At 43.3% G+C, this 15,701-nt stretch overlaps 1 protein-coding gene across 2 annotated transcripts in view; it reads left to right on the top strand.

Annotated features, from left to right (window-relative positions):
• The window catches only part of NALCN (sodium leak channel, non-selective), a 421,791-nt gene that overhangs the window by 118,645 nt on the left and 287,445 nt on the right, over positions 1–15,701 (top strand). For both annotated transcript variants that reach the window (XM_066593014.1, XM_066593005.1), the window contains exons 7-8: positions 8,981–9,123; positions 9,226–9,330. In XM_066593014.1, the coding sequence (XP_066449111.1) occupies positions 8,981–9,123; positions 9,226–9,330 (248 nt within the window). The remainder of the gene's footprint in view (positions 1–8,980; positions 9,124–9,225; positions 9,331–15,701) is intronic.

Below are 15,701 nucleotides of genomic sequence, written 5' to 3'. Positions count from 1 at the left end.
TGCTGCTGACACATCTTGATTGCGAGGCAAAGGTTGCATAGGATGAGGAGGAGGAGGGTGGTTTAGTGGAGGAAGCATACACCGCCGCAGATACCACCACCGAGCTGGGGTCCGCAATTCTGGGGGTGGGTAGAACGTGAGCGGTCCCAGGCTCTGACTCTGTCCCAGCCTCCACTAAATTCACCCAATGTGCCGTCAGGGAGATATAGTGGCCCTGCCCGCCTGTGCTTGTCCACGTGTCCGTTGTTAAGTGGACCTTGCCAGTAACCGCGTTGGTGAGGGCGCGTACAATGTTGCGGGAGACGTGGTCGTGCAGGGCTGGGACGGCACATCGGGAAAAGTAGTGGCGACTGGGAACCGAGTAGCGCGGGGCCGCGGTCGCCATCATACCTTTGAAAGCCTCCGTTTCCACAACCCTATACGGCAGCATCTCCAGGCTGATAAATTTGGCTATCTGCACGTTTAACGCTTGAGCGTGCGGGTGTGTGGCGGCGTACTTGCGCTTGCGCTCCAACACTTGCGCTAGCGACGGCTGGACGGTGCGCTGAGAGACATTGGTGGATGGGGCCGAGCACAGCGGAGGTGAGGGTGTGGGTGCAGGCCAGGAGACGGTAGTGCCTGTGTCCTGAGAGGGGGGTTGGATCTCAGTAGCAGGTTGGGGCACAGGGGGAGAGGCAGCGGTGCAAACCGGAGGCGGTGAACGGCCTTCGTCCCACCTTGTGGGGTGCTTGGCCATCATATGTCTGCGCATGCTGGTGAGGCTGGTAGTGGTGGCTCCCCGGCTGATCTTGGCGCGACAAAGGTTGCACCCCACTGTTTGTCGGTCGTCTGCACTCTCAGTGAAAAACTGCCAGACCTTTGAGCACCTCGGCCTCTGCAGGGTGGCATGGCGCGAGGGGGCGCTTTGGGAAACAGTTGGTGGATTATTCGGTCTGGCCCTGCCTCTACCTCTGGCCACCGCACTGCCTCTTCCAACCTGCCCTGCTGCTGCACTTGCCTCCCCCTCTGAAGACCTGTCCTCAGTAGGCGTAGCAAACCAGGTGAGGTCAGTCACCTCATCGTCCTGCTGCTCTTCCTCCGAATCCTCTGTGCGCTCCTCCCTCGGACTTACTCCAATTACTACTACCTGAGTGATAGACAACTGTGTCTCATCGTCATCGTCCTCCTCACCCACTGAAAGCTCTTGAGACAGTTGCCGGAAGTCCCCAGCCTCATCCCCCGGACCCCAGGAACTTTCCAAAGGTTGGGCATCGGTCACGACAAACTCCTCCAGTGGGAGAGGATTCGGAACCATTGCTGCCCATTCTGGGCAGGGGCCCGAGAACAGTTCCTGGGAGTCTGCCTGCTTCTCAGAATGTGTCATTGTAATGGAGTGAGGAGGCTGGGAGGAAGGAGGAGCAGCAGCCAGAGGATTCAGAGTTGCAGCAGTGGACGGCGCAGAATTCTGGGTGGTCGATAGATTGCTGGATGCACTTTCTGCCATCCACGACAGGACCTGCTCACACTGCTCATTTTCTAATAAAGGTCTACAGCGTGGACCCATTAATTGTGAGATGAATGTGGGGATGCCAGAAACGTGCCTCTCTCCTAATCCTGCAGCAGTCGGCTGCGATACACCTGGATCAGGAGCTCGGCCTGTGCCCACACCCTGACTTGGGCCTCCGCGTCCTCGCCCGCGTCCACGTCCTCTAGGCCTACCCCTCAGCATGCTGTATTACCAGTAGTGCAGAAACAGAACGCTGTAATTAAATGTGCCGCTTATTGGCCTGTGGTTGGAGGCTGACTTCCCTTACGGAACGCACAGCAGATCCAGGAAACAATTTTGCGCAAGCATGCTGTAACGCTTAGCTGCGTATTAATTAGGACTACTACCCCCAGCAGATAGATACTGTAGGCAGCGTATAATATTATGTATACTGTTTCCCTCTGGCGGGATGACGGTGCTGATGTAACACAGACAGCAGATCCAGGAAACAATTTTGCGCTAGCCTGCTGTAACGCTTAGCTGCGTATTAATTAGGACTACTGCCCCCAGCAGATAGATACTGTAGGCAGCGTATAATATTATGTATACTGTTTCCCTCTGGTGGGATGACGGCGCTGATGTAACAGAGACAGCAGATCCAGGAAACAGTTTTGCGCCAGCCTGCTGTAATGCTTAGCTGCGTATTAATTAGGACTACTACCCCCAGCAGATAGATACTGTTGGCAGCGTATAATATTATGTATACTGTTTCCCTCTGGCGGGATGACGGTGCTGATGTAACAGACAGCAGATCCAGGAAACAATTTTGCGCCAGCCTGCTGTAACGCTTAGCTGCGTATTAATTAGGACTACTACCCCCAGCAGATAGATACTGTAGGCAGCGTATAATATTATGTATACTGTGTCCCTCTGGCGGGATGACGGCGCTGATGTAACAGAGACAGCAGATCCAGGAAACAATTTTGCGCCAGCCTGCTGTAACGCTTAGCTGCGTATTAATTAGGACTACTACCCCCAGCAGATAGATACTGTAGGCAGCGTATAATATTATGTATACTGTTTCCCTCTGGCGGGATGACAGCGCTGATGTAACAGAGACAGCAGATCCAGGAAACAATTTTGCGCAAGCCTGCTGTAACGCTTAGCTGCGTATTAATTAGGACTACTACCCCCAGCAGACACGCAGTAAACTGAAGACGGTCATAGGCAGCCCAAATATAGTATTTTTCCCCAATTTTTGGGAAAAAGCCCACTGCCAATATAGCCTGAATGTCTCTTTCCCTGCCTCACCAGTACTGGCCCTATACTCTGTACAATGACTGCAGACTGAGGACGCAATGCTCTGCACGGCCGATATACAAAAAAAAAAAAAAAGTGCAACACTGCTAAAAGCAGCCTCAACAGTACTGCACACGGTCAGATGTGGCCCTAAGAAGGACCGTTGGGGTTCTTGAAGCCTAAAATCACTCCTAACGCTCTCCCTATAGCAGCTCCGGCATCAGCAGCACTTTCCCTGATCTCTGTCAGAATGCATCTGTGGCGAGCCGCGGGAGGGGCCGATTTATATACTCGGGTGACACCTGATCTCGCCAGCCACTCACTGCAGGGGGTGGTATAGGGCTTGCACGTCGCAGGGGGAAGTTGTAATGCCTTCCCTGTCTTTCTATTGGCCAGGAAAGCGCGCTAACGTCAAAGAGATGAAAGTGAAAGTAACTTGAACATCGCGTGGTGCTCGCCTCTAGTAACGAGCATCTCGAACACGCTAATACTCGAACGAGTATCAAGCTCGGACGAGTACGTTCGCTCATCTCTAAGTTTGACCCTCCGGCCAGTCCAAAGGGCATTTAGCTATCTTCTGGAACAAAAGCCTTAGGCCTCATGCCCACGGACGGAGCAGGATACGTCTGCGGATTTCCTCTGCGGGAGTACCGCGTGATTCACTCAAGGTTGATAATAAAAAAAACATTTAATATCCATAAATCCTTCAGAAGAGAAAAAATGAATACAGTTAAAAAAGACACAGAAGATGGCTACGCATAAGATAGAACATGGAGTCATATCCACTTCACTAACAGAGCCTTAAAGGGGTTGTCCCGCGCCGAAACAGGTTTTTTTTTTTTCAATAGCCCCCCCGTTCGGCGCGAGACAAACCCGATGTATGTGTTGAAAAAAAAAAACGGATAGTACTTACCCGAATCCCCGCACTCCGGTGACTTCTTACTTACCTTGCGAAGATGGCCGCCGGGATCTTCACCCTCGGTGGACCGCAGGTCTTCTGTGCGGTCCATTGCCGATTCCAGCCTCCTGATTGGTTGGAATCGGCACACATGACGGGGCGGAGCTACGAGGAGCAGCTCTCCAGCACGAGCAGCCCCATTCAACACGGAGAAGACCGGACTGCGCAAGCGCGTCTAATCTGGCGATTAGACGCTGAAAATTAGACGGCACCATGGAGACGAGGACGCTAGCAACGGAACAGGTAAGTGAATAACTTCTGTATGGCTCATAATTAATGCACAATGTACATTACAAAGTGCATTAATATGGCCATACAGAAGTGTATACCCCAACTTTGTTTCGTGGGACAACCCCTTTAAGAGGCAGCAGCGTCTAGGCATCTCCTCATTTATCTCACTCTGCAGCTGCTTTCTCTTCCCCCTCTTCACTCCATAGACTTCTATGGGCAGCATATAACCTCAGTCATCTGAGCAGTCTTGAGATGGATTTTAACAGTATTGCATAGTGAACACTGCAGGAAGCAAAGAGAAATATTAAAAGTGTCTGATAAGGGGAACAAAATGCATTTTTCTCTAATAAGATATATTACCAAGTTTCCTTACTTTGTTGGTACACTTAATTTATGCAAAGTTTGTTGAAAACACAGTGCTAATTTTTTTATTTATTCAAGAAAGGCATGTATATGTTCAATTTAAGATCAAAGTGTTCTATTTCTTTGAGTGATAAAAATGCATAGGGCAAAGAAAAAAATCTATTTTAGGAAATTGCCAGTCGCCCGATATTAAAGGGGTTTTCCATGCAAATACTATTTACGACCTATCCTCAGGATAGGCTGTTAATAGTTGATCGGCTGGGGTCCGCTGCTTGGGATCTCGGTTGATCACCTGATGAGTCACATGCTGTTAGCACCAAAATACACATAGGTCAGAAGAGAAGCAGTTGGCTGCAAGCTTTATGTAGTCGCTGGCGTTTGTTTTGGTGTGGCTGATTGTGGTTCTTAACCCTTTAAATGTACTGTCAGTTCTGACAGTGGCATTTTAATGTTCTGATCGATTGGGATTTAAATGTCCTGATCAAAAGGGAAAATAAGGCAACAGAAAGCTTTTTTTTTTTTTTTTTTTTAAAAGGTACTTTTTTTTTACATATTACTCTATACAAAAAAATAAAATATAAATTTGGCAATCATACAGTATAAAGGCAATATGTTACTTTTACTGCACCATGAATGCTATACGGATAAACATCCATCTAAAATGGTGCAATTCTGGGGTTTTTCCCCATTTCGCCCCACTTTTTTAAGAGTCTTCTAATACATTATGTTGTACTTTAAAAATATTATGTCACCTAGTTTTAGTTCTATGAGCTAATCTTATGGGCTGTAAGTAGGTGACCTGTGAAGTACAGGGATATAAGTTTATACTTCCCTTCCCCATCGTTCTCTCTGTGTCAGTGCTCGAAGCCACCACTGAATACTTAGAGTAGCCTTGCTAAGTAGTCAACCCATTCTAATCTTAGAATGGGCGGACTACTTAGCAGCACTGCTCTATACACTGTAGCAGCAACTCTTAGTGCTAACACTGGGGGAAAACGGGGGAGGTAAGTATAAAACTTACATTCCCAGATTCCATGGGTCGCTTACTTTCAGCCCAGAAACTTAGCTCATAGGGCTAAAAGTAGGTGACAGATGTCCTTTAAATTGTACCATTGAAAAATATAACTCGTCTCTCAAAAAACAAACTCTCAACTAGATATAGCGAAAAGAGTGTGGAAAAATACTGGTGTGAAGGCGCAACATTTTACTAGAAGATTAAGGTCCAATATGCGATAGTGAAAGGACTTCTTTTTTATTATTTATCAAAATAAAAAAACAGCAAGTGAAAACGCATTTTGAGGACGAGCCCATTCATCAGTTTTGCTGGATTAAACACAGCAGGATGCCTGGGGGTGACACAGTTCCAAAGGTTTTTGGATGTGCCAGAGGTCCTGTATGTGACAGGGAGACAGGGAGGAAAGAAGTGCTTCTTGCTGGAGCGTCACCTGGTTGGCAGCACCTCCATCATTTGAAACACTGTGTACTCCAGAACTATTTCACCACTCTCACTACATCTTGCTCCACCCTCCTTTTTCATCTTTTTTACTCAACTAGATACACTACCGTTCAAAAGTTTGGGGTCACATTGAAATGTCCTTATTTTTGAAGGAAAAGCACTGTACTTTTCAATGAAGATAACTTTAAACTAGTCCTAACTTTAAACAAATGCACTCTATACATTGCTAATGTGGTAAATGACTATTCTAGCTGCAAATGTCTGTTTTTTGGTGCAATATCTACAAAGGTGTATAGAGGCCCATTTCCAGCAACTATCACTCCAGTGTTCTAATGGTACAATGTGTTTGCTCATTGGCTCAGAAGGCTAATTGATGATTAGCAAACCCTTGTGCAATCATGTTCACACATCTGAAAACAGTCTAGCTTGTTACAGAAGCTACAAAACTGACCTTCCTGTGAGCAGATTGAGTTTCTGGAGCATCACATTTGTGGGGTCAATTAAACGCTCAAAATGGCCAGAAAAAGAGAACTGTCATCTGAAACTCGACAGTCTATTCTTGTTCTTAGAAATGAAGGCTATTCCATGCGAGAAACTGCTAAGAAATTGAAGATTTCCTACAACGGTGTGTACTACTCCCTTCAGAGGACAGCACAAACAGGCTCTAACCAGAGTAGAAAAAGAAGTGGGAGGCCGCGTTGCACAACTAAGCAAGAAGATAAGCACATTAGAGTCTCTAGTTTGAGAAACAGACGCCTCACAGGTACCCAACTGGCATCTTCATTAAATAGTACCCGCAAAACACCAGTGTCAACATCTACAGTGAAGAGGCGGCTGAGGGATTTTGGGCTTCAGGGCAGAGTGGCAATGAAAAAGCCATATCTGAGACTGGCCAATAAAAGAAAAAGATTAAGATGGGCAAAAGAACACAGACATTGGACAGAGGAAGACTGGAAAAAAGTGTTGTGGACGGATGAATCCAAGTTTGAGGTGTTTGGATCACAAAGAAGAACGTTTGTGAGACGCAGAACAAATGAAAAGATGCTGGAAGAATGCCTGACGCCATCTGTTAAGCATGGTGGAGGTAATGTGATGGTCTGGGGTTGCTTTGGTGCTGGTAAGGTGGGAGATTTGTACAGGGTAAAAGGGATTCTGAATAAGGAAGGCTATCACTCCATTTTGCAACGCCACGCCATACCCAGTGGACAGCGCTTGATTGGAACCAATTTCATCCTACAACAGGACAATGACCCTAAACACACCTCCAAATTGTGCAAGAACTATTTACAGCAGAAGCAGGCAGCTGGTATTCTATCGGTAATGGAGTGGCCAGCGCAGTCACCAGATCTGAACCCCATTGAGCTGTTGTGGGAGCAGCTTGACCGTATGGTACGCCAGAAGTGCCCATCCAACCAATCCAACTTGTGGGAGATGCTTCTAGAAGCGTGGGGTGCAATTTCTCAAGCTTACCTCAACAAATTAACAGGTAGAATGTCAAAGGTGTGCAATGCTGTAATTGCTGTAAAAAGAGGATTCTTTGACGAAAGCAAAGTTTGATGTAAAAACAATGTTATTTCAAATACAAATCATTATTTCTAACCTTGTCAATGTCTTGACTCTATTTTCTATTCATTTCACAACGCATGGTGGTGAATAAGTGTGACTTTTCATGGAAAACACAAAATTGTTTGGGTGACCCCAAACTTTTGAACGGTAGTGTATGTCACCAAAAAAATAAAGGAATGTGACCTACACACAGATGCATCAATGACCATCGATCATAAAATAATTAATGTGTGTGTATGTACATGTTATTTCCACGTGTTGTGTGTGTTCTTTATTTTACGTCCGTGTGTGACCTGTACGTCATCCTTTTTTTTTTTTTTACTTTTTTACAAAAAAAAACTTGAAGGCGGACCAATTTTTTCCTAGAATTCCATAGCAATAATGTGCTGACAAACCGAGTGTACCTGGATGTCCTCCATGTCTGCTCCGGTTTTTTTTTTTTAACCCATTTACTTGAATAGGTGAATATCGTCCAAGAAGTTGGAGCAGTATAAGGCATGCTGCACTTTTTTATAGTCCATGTAAAGAAAATCATGTCTGTATAGTCCCATTCACTATAATAGGTCAGTGTGCCGTGATCCATAAATACAGGCAGCACACAGATGTAGAAATCACTTGCGTGAATAAGCCATTACCCAAATGCATGACCTTACATTATCCATATTAAACTTCATTTGCTATTTCTCTGTTCAAGCTTCTAGCATCCCCAAATCCCTCTGTAATATTATATTATCCTCCTTTGTGTTGATTACTTTTGCAGAGCTTTGTATCATCGGCAAATATTAGACTTGTATTATGTAAGCCGTCTTCAAGGTTATTTATATGTATATTAAAATGAAGCCTAATACTGACCTCTGTGGTACCCAACTGGTAACTGTGCCGAGGATCTCCCATTTGTAACCAACCTCTGTTTATTCTTTTTAAATCACTGAGCCAATTGTTAACCCATTTATACTTACTTACCTTCAGTACCTACCTTTTATTTGGAAAAGACAAATGCTACAGTAACAAAATGTGTCAAATGTGTCAAGTCTCATTCATTTTTTTCTTTTTTATATAAATTCTTTGTAAATTTTGGGATGGGTACAGAGAATAAACTAATTTTTTGAATTCCTTGAATATATGCTATCATTACTCCCACCCTCACCATCCTCTTTATCGACCCCCTTTGTCTCCAAGAAAAAAACAGATCAAGCTCTATAGCTTCCTTGACTTTGAGAAATAACAGACCAGGGATGCATAGTTAACGGCTGCTATAAGAGGACTGTCACCTATAGTTTTTGTGCACATTTTCAAATATCAAGGTTGTGCACATTTCTACAAACAGAAGCGAACCCTTTCAATATAATCTTCTATGCTTGTTACAGAAAGCTCTATTAAGCAGCGTGCCATTAGGCAATAATTATTCTCTATTCCTTCTATACATGCAGGATTTCAGTGCATTTATGGAATATTCAAGAATAATGTAAATCAGGCTTGTATATTGTTTCTTGCCATATATGTCGGATAGAGATTGAATGCATTATCCAGACTGTGAGTCATGCTGGATGACAGACTTACTGTGGAGGGAATATTATCAGTGCATTGTATCCTAGGATACCACGGCTGCATAGTTTGTTAAAAACCTGTTTCTCTCCTCCAGGAACCAGCATCTTTACCGTATATGAAGCTGCTTCACAGGAAGGGTGGGTTTTCCTTATGTACAGAGCAATTGACAGTTTCCCCAGATGGCGCTCCTATTTCTACTTCATTACCCTCATTTTCTTCCTTGCTTGGCTTGTTAAGGTATTGTATAATTTATTGCCTGGAATGTATTCATCACGTCCGTTGGTATTAAGCAAATGCCTTTTCTCTTCATATTAACACCAGTAACTATGTTTTCTTTAGAACGTCTTCATTGCCGTGATTATTGAGACCTTTGCTGAAATTAGAGTGCAGTTTCAACAGATGTGGGGTTCGCGGAGCAGCACCACTTCAACTGCTACCACCACGGTAAACTGTTTTCGCTAGAGCATCTTCTAACTTACAGATGTAGCAAACATTAACTTGACATGTAACGTGTTACAATAATTTAACTACAATTTACTAACATGCTGTAAATCGAGTTAGCGCAGTGCAGCAGTCATGTTAACAATTGCTATACCTGTATTATTAAATTCTTGTCCATATAACACTATTGCTATGTGCAATGGGATAAAGGTCAAAAGCGCCACTGATGCCCTGGAACAACACAAGAACACCTCCTACATGTTGCTAGGGCTAACTTAAAACTCCTAGAACTCTTCTTTTTATAAATGGAAGCACTCTCAAAGTAAACTATAAGTTACCAAAAAATTACAAGTTCTCAGTACTTACTCACAGGGATTGACTTCAAGCAAATGGAATATTTTTATGGCAACCTATATGTTCTCAATGCGCTACAGATACAGTCTGCATAAACTGAATTCTGCTTACCGCTCCTGATGAATATCAGCAGACTATAAAAGATTCCTTGCAGTCCCACTAAGAAAAGAATAATTTACAATAATAGCATTATATCAGGGATTATCTTTGTAAGCAGGTATTTTACATAACATTTAGATTTGGTTCAAACTAGACTTTATTATAGTACAAAAAGGATTCTATTATCCTAATCAACTTGGCTAAAATACAGAGAATGTAGAGTTCTCTTTTTGAAATCAAATCTGCAAAGTATTAATGAAAAAAGTTTGGTACCGTGTTGGCCAGTAGAGCAAAATGTGATTTGAAGAAACCAAGTAATCTTGTAGATATGAAAACTTTTAATGACTAACAAAAATACATGTGCTTTCCAACTTACTTAGGGTTCTTCCTCAGGCATAATGAGATAGATCCGAAGAAGCATGCATATACGTACATGCATACTTATGACAAGGCACAGACATGGATGTGATTAATTTGCACTTAAAAAAATACCAGAACAGAATGAGTAGAGAAATAAATACTTAAGTAGTCCACTGATAAAGATGTGAAAGTTTTACGGTCTCTGAATTGGTGTTAAGGGGTCACCAGGCCAGAGTGTTATCTGTGCTATAGATTTCTCATACTTCCCAGTCACGCATGAATCCTCTTGAAGAATTTAGGCCAGTGTTGAAAGTGTCAAAGGTTGTTATAAATTTGTACTCCCAAATTCTTCTATGGCTTTGTGATTTGAAATTGCCTGTTAGTATGGTGACTTTCATGTGTTCTATGTTGTGTCCGCGACTAGAAAAGTGCTCCGCCTCAGGTAATTCTGTCTTTATTTCTTTAATTGTGTGGCGGTGGGACCTCATCCTTGCTTTCAGTTTTTGTCCTGTTTCTCCAACATAAAGGCCAAATTAATCACACCATGTCTGTGCTTTGTATGTATATATGCCTCTTCGGATCTATTTCATTATGCCTGAGGAAGCAGTAGGTACAAAAGCTTGCAATAACATCATGTATTTTTGTTAGCCATTAAAAGGTATCATATCTACAAGATTACTTGGTTTCTCCTGAGAACAATCACATTAAGCAAAGTATTAAAAATGCACTACTGTATATACAGTCTAGGAATTTATCTTTTCTTTCTGCATGAGCTGTAAAAACTGTCTGTAAGCAGCTGTCCCCAGGATCTGCTCCCGGGGACCACAGCTAATACTGTCTTTCGGTTTCACTTTTTAAAATGTTGTCTAAAGAAAAATTAGAAATAGATAATGGAGGCAGTCTAAGCAGATTAATGTACAGGTTAGTGGCATAACCAGAGTTAGGGCTAGAAAATGCAGATAATTAGATAATTGGGGACTACATTGTATTGTATAATGAAAAACCCAATAAACTAAGGGATCTGATGGAAAGTGTGACTTAAAGGGGTTGTCTCGCGCCGAAACGGGGTTTTTTTTTTCCATAGGCCCCCCGTTCAGCGCAGGACAACCCCAAGGGATGTGTTAAAAAAAAACAAACATATTACTTACCCGAATCCCCGCTCTGCGACGTCTTCCTTCTTCCTTCTTCTTCCTTCACCAAGATGGCTGCCGGGATCTTCACCCACGATGCACCGCGGGTCCTTTCCCATGGTGCACCGTGGGCTCTGTGCGGTCCATTGCCGATTCCAGCCTCCTGATTGGCTGGAATCGGCACACGTGATGGGGCGGAGCTACGCGATGATGCGTAGAAGGGGCGGAGCCAGAACGCCGCTCGTGCCGGACAGAGCAGAAGGGGAGAAGACCGCACAGTGCAAGCGCGTCTAAAAAAGCAAGAAGACATCAGAATTAGACGGATCCATGGAGACGGGGACGCTAGCAATGGAGCAGGTAAGTGAATAACTTCTGTATGGCTCATATTTAATGCACGATGTACATTACAAAGTGCATTAATATGGCCATACAGAAGTGTATAACCCCACTTGCTGCCGCGAGACAACCCCTTTAAGGTCTCTTTACACGAGATAGCTGTAGAGCACGTAAGTGCCTGATAGCCTTCACATAGACTTCGGCCCAACTATCTCTCTTGTGTTTTACTGGCCGCCTCCATTCATAATAAACAGAAGTCACTAAAACATTGCAGCATCTACAGCAAAAATCCGCCCGTGTGCATTAGGCCTTTTTTGAATGATTTTTTGACCGGTAGTTGGCCTGTGTAAACATACCCTTAGACTGGTTAAAAAAACAGTTGAAAAGCCATCTAGATACAGCAGAATACAGGTCACAAAATTATGAAATATTCGAGATTTCAGGGAGGATATTATCAGAGTTATTAGACCTGCAACAATTTATTTTTCATTAATAAGGAATCTATTCTGGTAGAGCAATGGCCCTATTTTTTTAGGAATGGGCAATTGTCTGTTTGGCAGTTAGAAGAAATGAGGTTGCTCTCTACAGTTTTAGCCTAAAGGTGGTTTCACACGGGCGAGAAAAACGTGCGTTTTTGCCACAATTTTCGCTTGCTGCTATAGTCCGTTAAAAAGCAGATTATGAAACCAATAATTGCCAATGGTTTCCTTCCCACTTAGCGATGTTTTAACTGATGAGATGTTCAGGAGATAAAAAATCGTGGTATGTTCTATCTTTCTGCGTTTTGCGAATTTTTTTAATCTCTCATTTTATTCTATGGAGCCTATGTTTTATCGCATCGCAACACATTGCAATGTAATTTTAATATTAATGAAAACAAAGGTTTGGTACAGTGTTAGCCAGTAAAGCAAAATGTGATTGTTCCCAGCAAGAGAAAACACGTAATCTTGTAGATATGATACCTTTTAATGGCTAACAAAAATACATGATGTAATAGTGAGCTTGTAAACCTTTTGAGAGGCATGAATATTTATACACACGTTTAACATACATACTTATGACAAGGCACAGACATGGATGTGATTGGTTTGCACTTAAAAGGAATACTGCAAGAGAAAACGCATTTTTTTGACTAGCCACTGATAAGGGAGTGAAAGTTTTATAGTCCCTGAATTACTGTTGGGGGGGTCGTCAGGCCAGGAATGCTGCAAGAGGTACACAAACATTTTCAACTAGACACTAATAAGGGAGTGATACAAGGGACAGGATGCAAATCCCCAACACACAGCAGGACTATACGATCCTGGGGACATTCACATGTTCCACGTCCAATATTGTGTACCTGATCATGTGCAGTAAATGTCCTGTTGGGGGCCTTCATGTCGGAGAAACAGGGCAAAGACTGAAAGCGAGTATGAGATCTCATCGCCATACAATTAACCACAGAAAGAGAGAATTTACCTATGGCCGAGCACTTTTCTAACCATGGACATGACATAGGGGATATGAGAGTTTTGATATTGAAGGGTGGTTTCAAGTCACAAAACCATAGAGGAATTTGGGAATATAAATTGATAACTTTTGACACCCTGAATACTGGGTTGAATTATTCATGAGGATTTATGGGTGTATGACAGGCATGAGACATCTATAAACTGCTGGCCTGGTGAAAACCCCCATCAACAGTAATTCAGCGACCATAAGCTTCCAATTCCTTATTAGTGTCTAATCAAAAATGTTTGTGTACCTCTTGCAGCATTCCTGGCCTGACAACCCCCCAACAGTAATTCAGGGACCATAAAACTTTCACTCCCTTATCAGTGCCTAGTCAAAAAAGTTTGTTTTCTGTTGCAGTATTCCTTTTAAGTGCAAACCAATCCCATCCATGTCTGTGCCTTGTCATAAGTATGTATGTTATAAGTGTGTATAAATATTTATGCCTCTTTTCCATTTTAGCCTGACGAAGAGTCCCAGAGGTTCGCAAGCTCGCATTACCATCATGTATTTTGTTAGCCATTAAAAGGTATCATATCTACAAGATTACGTGGTTTCTCTTGCTGGGAACAATCACTTTCTAATATTAGAAACCCCTTGGACTTTTGCGATAAAAAAACGTGCGATTTTATTGCAGGAGGCAGCGATGTGATGCGAGATTATTCTCCTAAAAACCATCTCTGACGCTCACAAAACACAGTAAAAAAAAGATTTTCTCGCAGCAAAAATACGATCGCCTGTGTGGAATTACCCTAATTGATTAGAACTATAAAACATTAGCAACTTCAGTGTGAACAGATATGTCTAAAAATGGAGTACAATCTTGGAATGCTTCATATCCGTTTATAGGAGCTCTTGCACACTTGCGTTTTTCTTGCGCCCTTTTTTCACTCGATATTGCTGCATTTTTTTTAACGCGAATGTCAATGAGACTTTCTAATGTTAAAAACTAGAGATGAGCGAACATACTCACTAAGGACAATTACTCGATCGAGCATTGTCCTTAGCGAGTATCTCCCCGCTCGGAAGAAAAGGTTCGGCTGCCGGCGCGGGTGAGAGGTGAGTTGCGGCCATGAGCAGGGGGGAGCGGGGGGGGGGGAGAGAGGGAGAGAGAGATCTCCCCTCCGTTCCTCCCCGCTCTCCCCAGCAGCTCCCCGCCCGCCGCTGGCAGCCGAATCTTTTTTTCCGAGCGGGCAGGTACTCGCTAAGGGCAATCAAGTAATTGCCCTTAGCGAGTATGCTCGCTCATCTCTATTAAAAACGCATCGCACAAAAATCGCAAACCACAAACTTGCGATTTTTGTGCAATTCGTTTTTAACATTGACATTCACATTTTAAAAAACACAGCGATATTGCGTGAAAAAAATGCGCAAGAAAAACGTAAGTGTGCAAGAGCCCTAAAAGAGAGGAAGGGATATAGTTAAGATAAAGAGAGAAATTGCCTAAAATGACAAATATGCCGGCAATAATAAATAAGTCTAATAATTAATATTATCTACAGTATCTGTATAGATTTCTAGAAGGACTGTAGGCATCTGGCTAAATGTTTGCTGGAGTAAAAATGTTTGAAATGCACTCTGTGACTGTATTGTAATAACATGATTACAGGAGAGAATCCAGGGATTTGGTAAATGTGCTATAATAATGAGAATAAAGGCTTTGAAGTCCAGAGTCAAGCATGTTGCTCAGGAACCATGTTTGAAAATATGCCACATCAAGGAGAAAAATTTTGTTGTGTATTATAAGCCTAACTAAATACTGAAATGTTAAAAGCCTACGAATCCATAAGGAGAGCAGTCTAAAAACTATGTTAATACCGATTTCATATGACAATCAGTTGCTATGCATTTATGCAGAATATACTTTTTTATTTTATTTTAAGTCAATCTAGCCATTAAAGGGGTTGTCTCACAACAGGTTCTACCTGTCATGTAAACTTCCCAGCCATGGTGTAAGAGGGAGTGAGTGGTGTCTCTTCTTACTACATGGGCTAAGCTGCTCTTACAAGCGACCTGGCGGCCACTTTAAGCTTCACCCCCTTCAGTCGGTAATGTGGCTGGGAAGGGGAAAGAGGATAAATGTCAGGTGCTACTAGTAGTAGCGCTGTGGAGTGACCTCCACCGCCAGCCACTGACACGACCTGGGTGGAAAGGCATGAGACAGGCTCTGCGAGCAGGATTAAGAGGAGGCTCCACTCCAACAGCGATAGCCCCTTGCTAGGGAAATTAACGGGGCTAAGTCCTGCCCACCTCTTCGAATATTCGGGAAGGTTCTCGCCGCTATAGGTGCCTTATAAAAGGCTCAGTGCTGTGCAACAGGGGGACACAGCCGAAGGACAGAGAGAATGATGTAGCGATACAGAGCCTACGGACAAAGTGGCAAAGTCTGCTGACCCAGATTTATTCAATCTAGGGAGCTACCCTCAAGGAAGGAGAGGCCTTTTCATGTTAGACACTGAATGGAAGATGATGCACTGCATGGAAGGGAGGGTAAGTCCCTTCCTGCAGGGGACTCAATCCCAGAAGACGGTGATAGTGCCATGGATCGAGAAGAAGACTACACTTCAGGATATGTAGGAGATGGGTCTCTGATGTGTTAGT

This window comes from Eleutherodactylus coqui, chromosome 1, assembly GCF_035609145.1.
Source record: "Eleutherodactylus coqui strain aEleCoq1 chromosome 1, aEleCoq1.hap1, whole genome shotgun sequence".
In the NCBI taxonomy this organism is placed as follows: domain Eukaryota; kingdom Metazoa; phylum Chordata; class Amphibia; order Anura; family Eleutherodactylidae; genus Eleutherodactylus; species Eleutherodactylus coqui.
The sequence above is the reverse complement of the archived record's forward strand: the minus strand, read 5'-3'. Positions and strand labels throughout refer to the sequence as shown.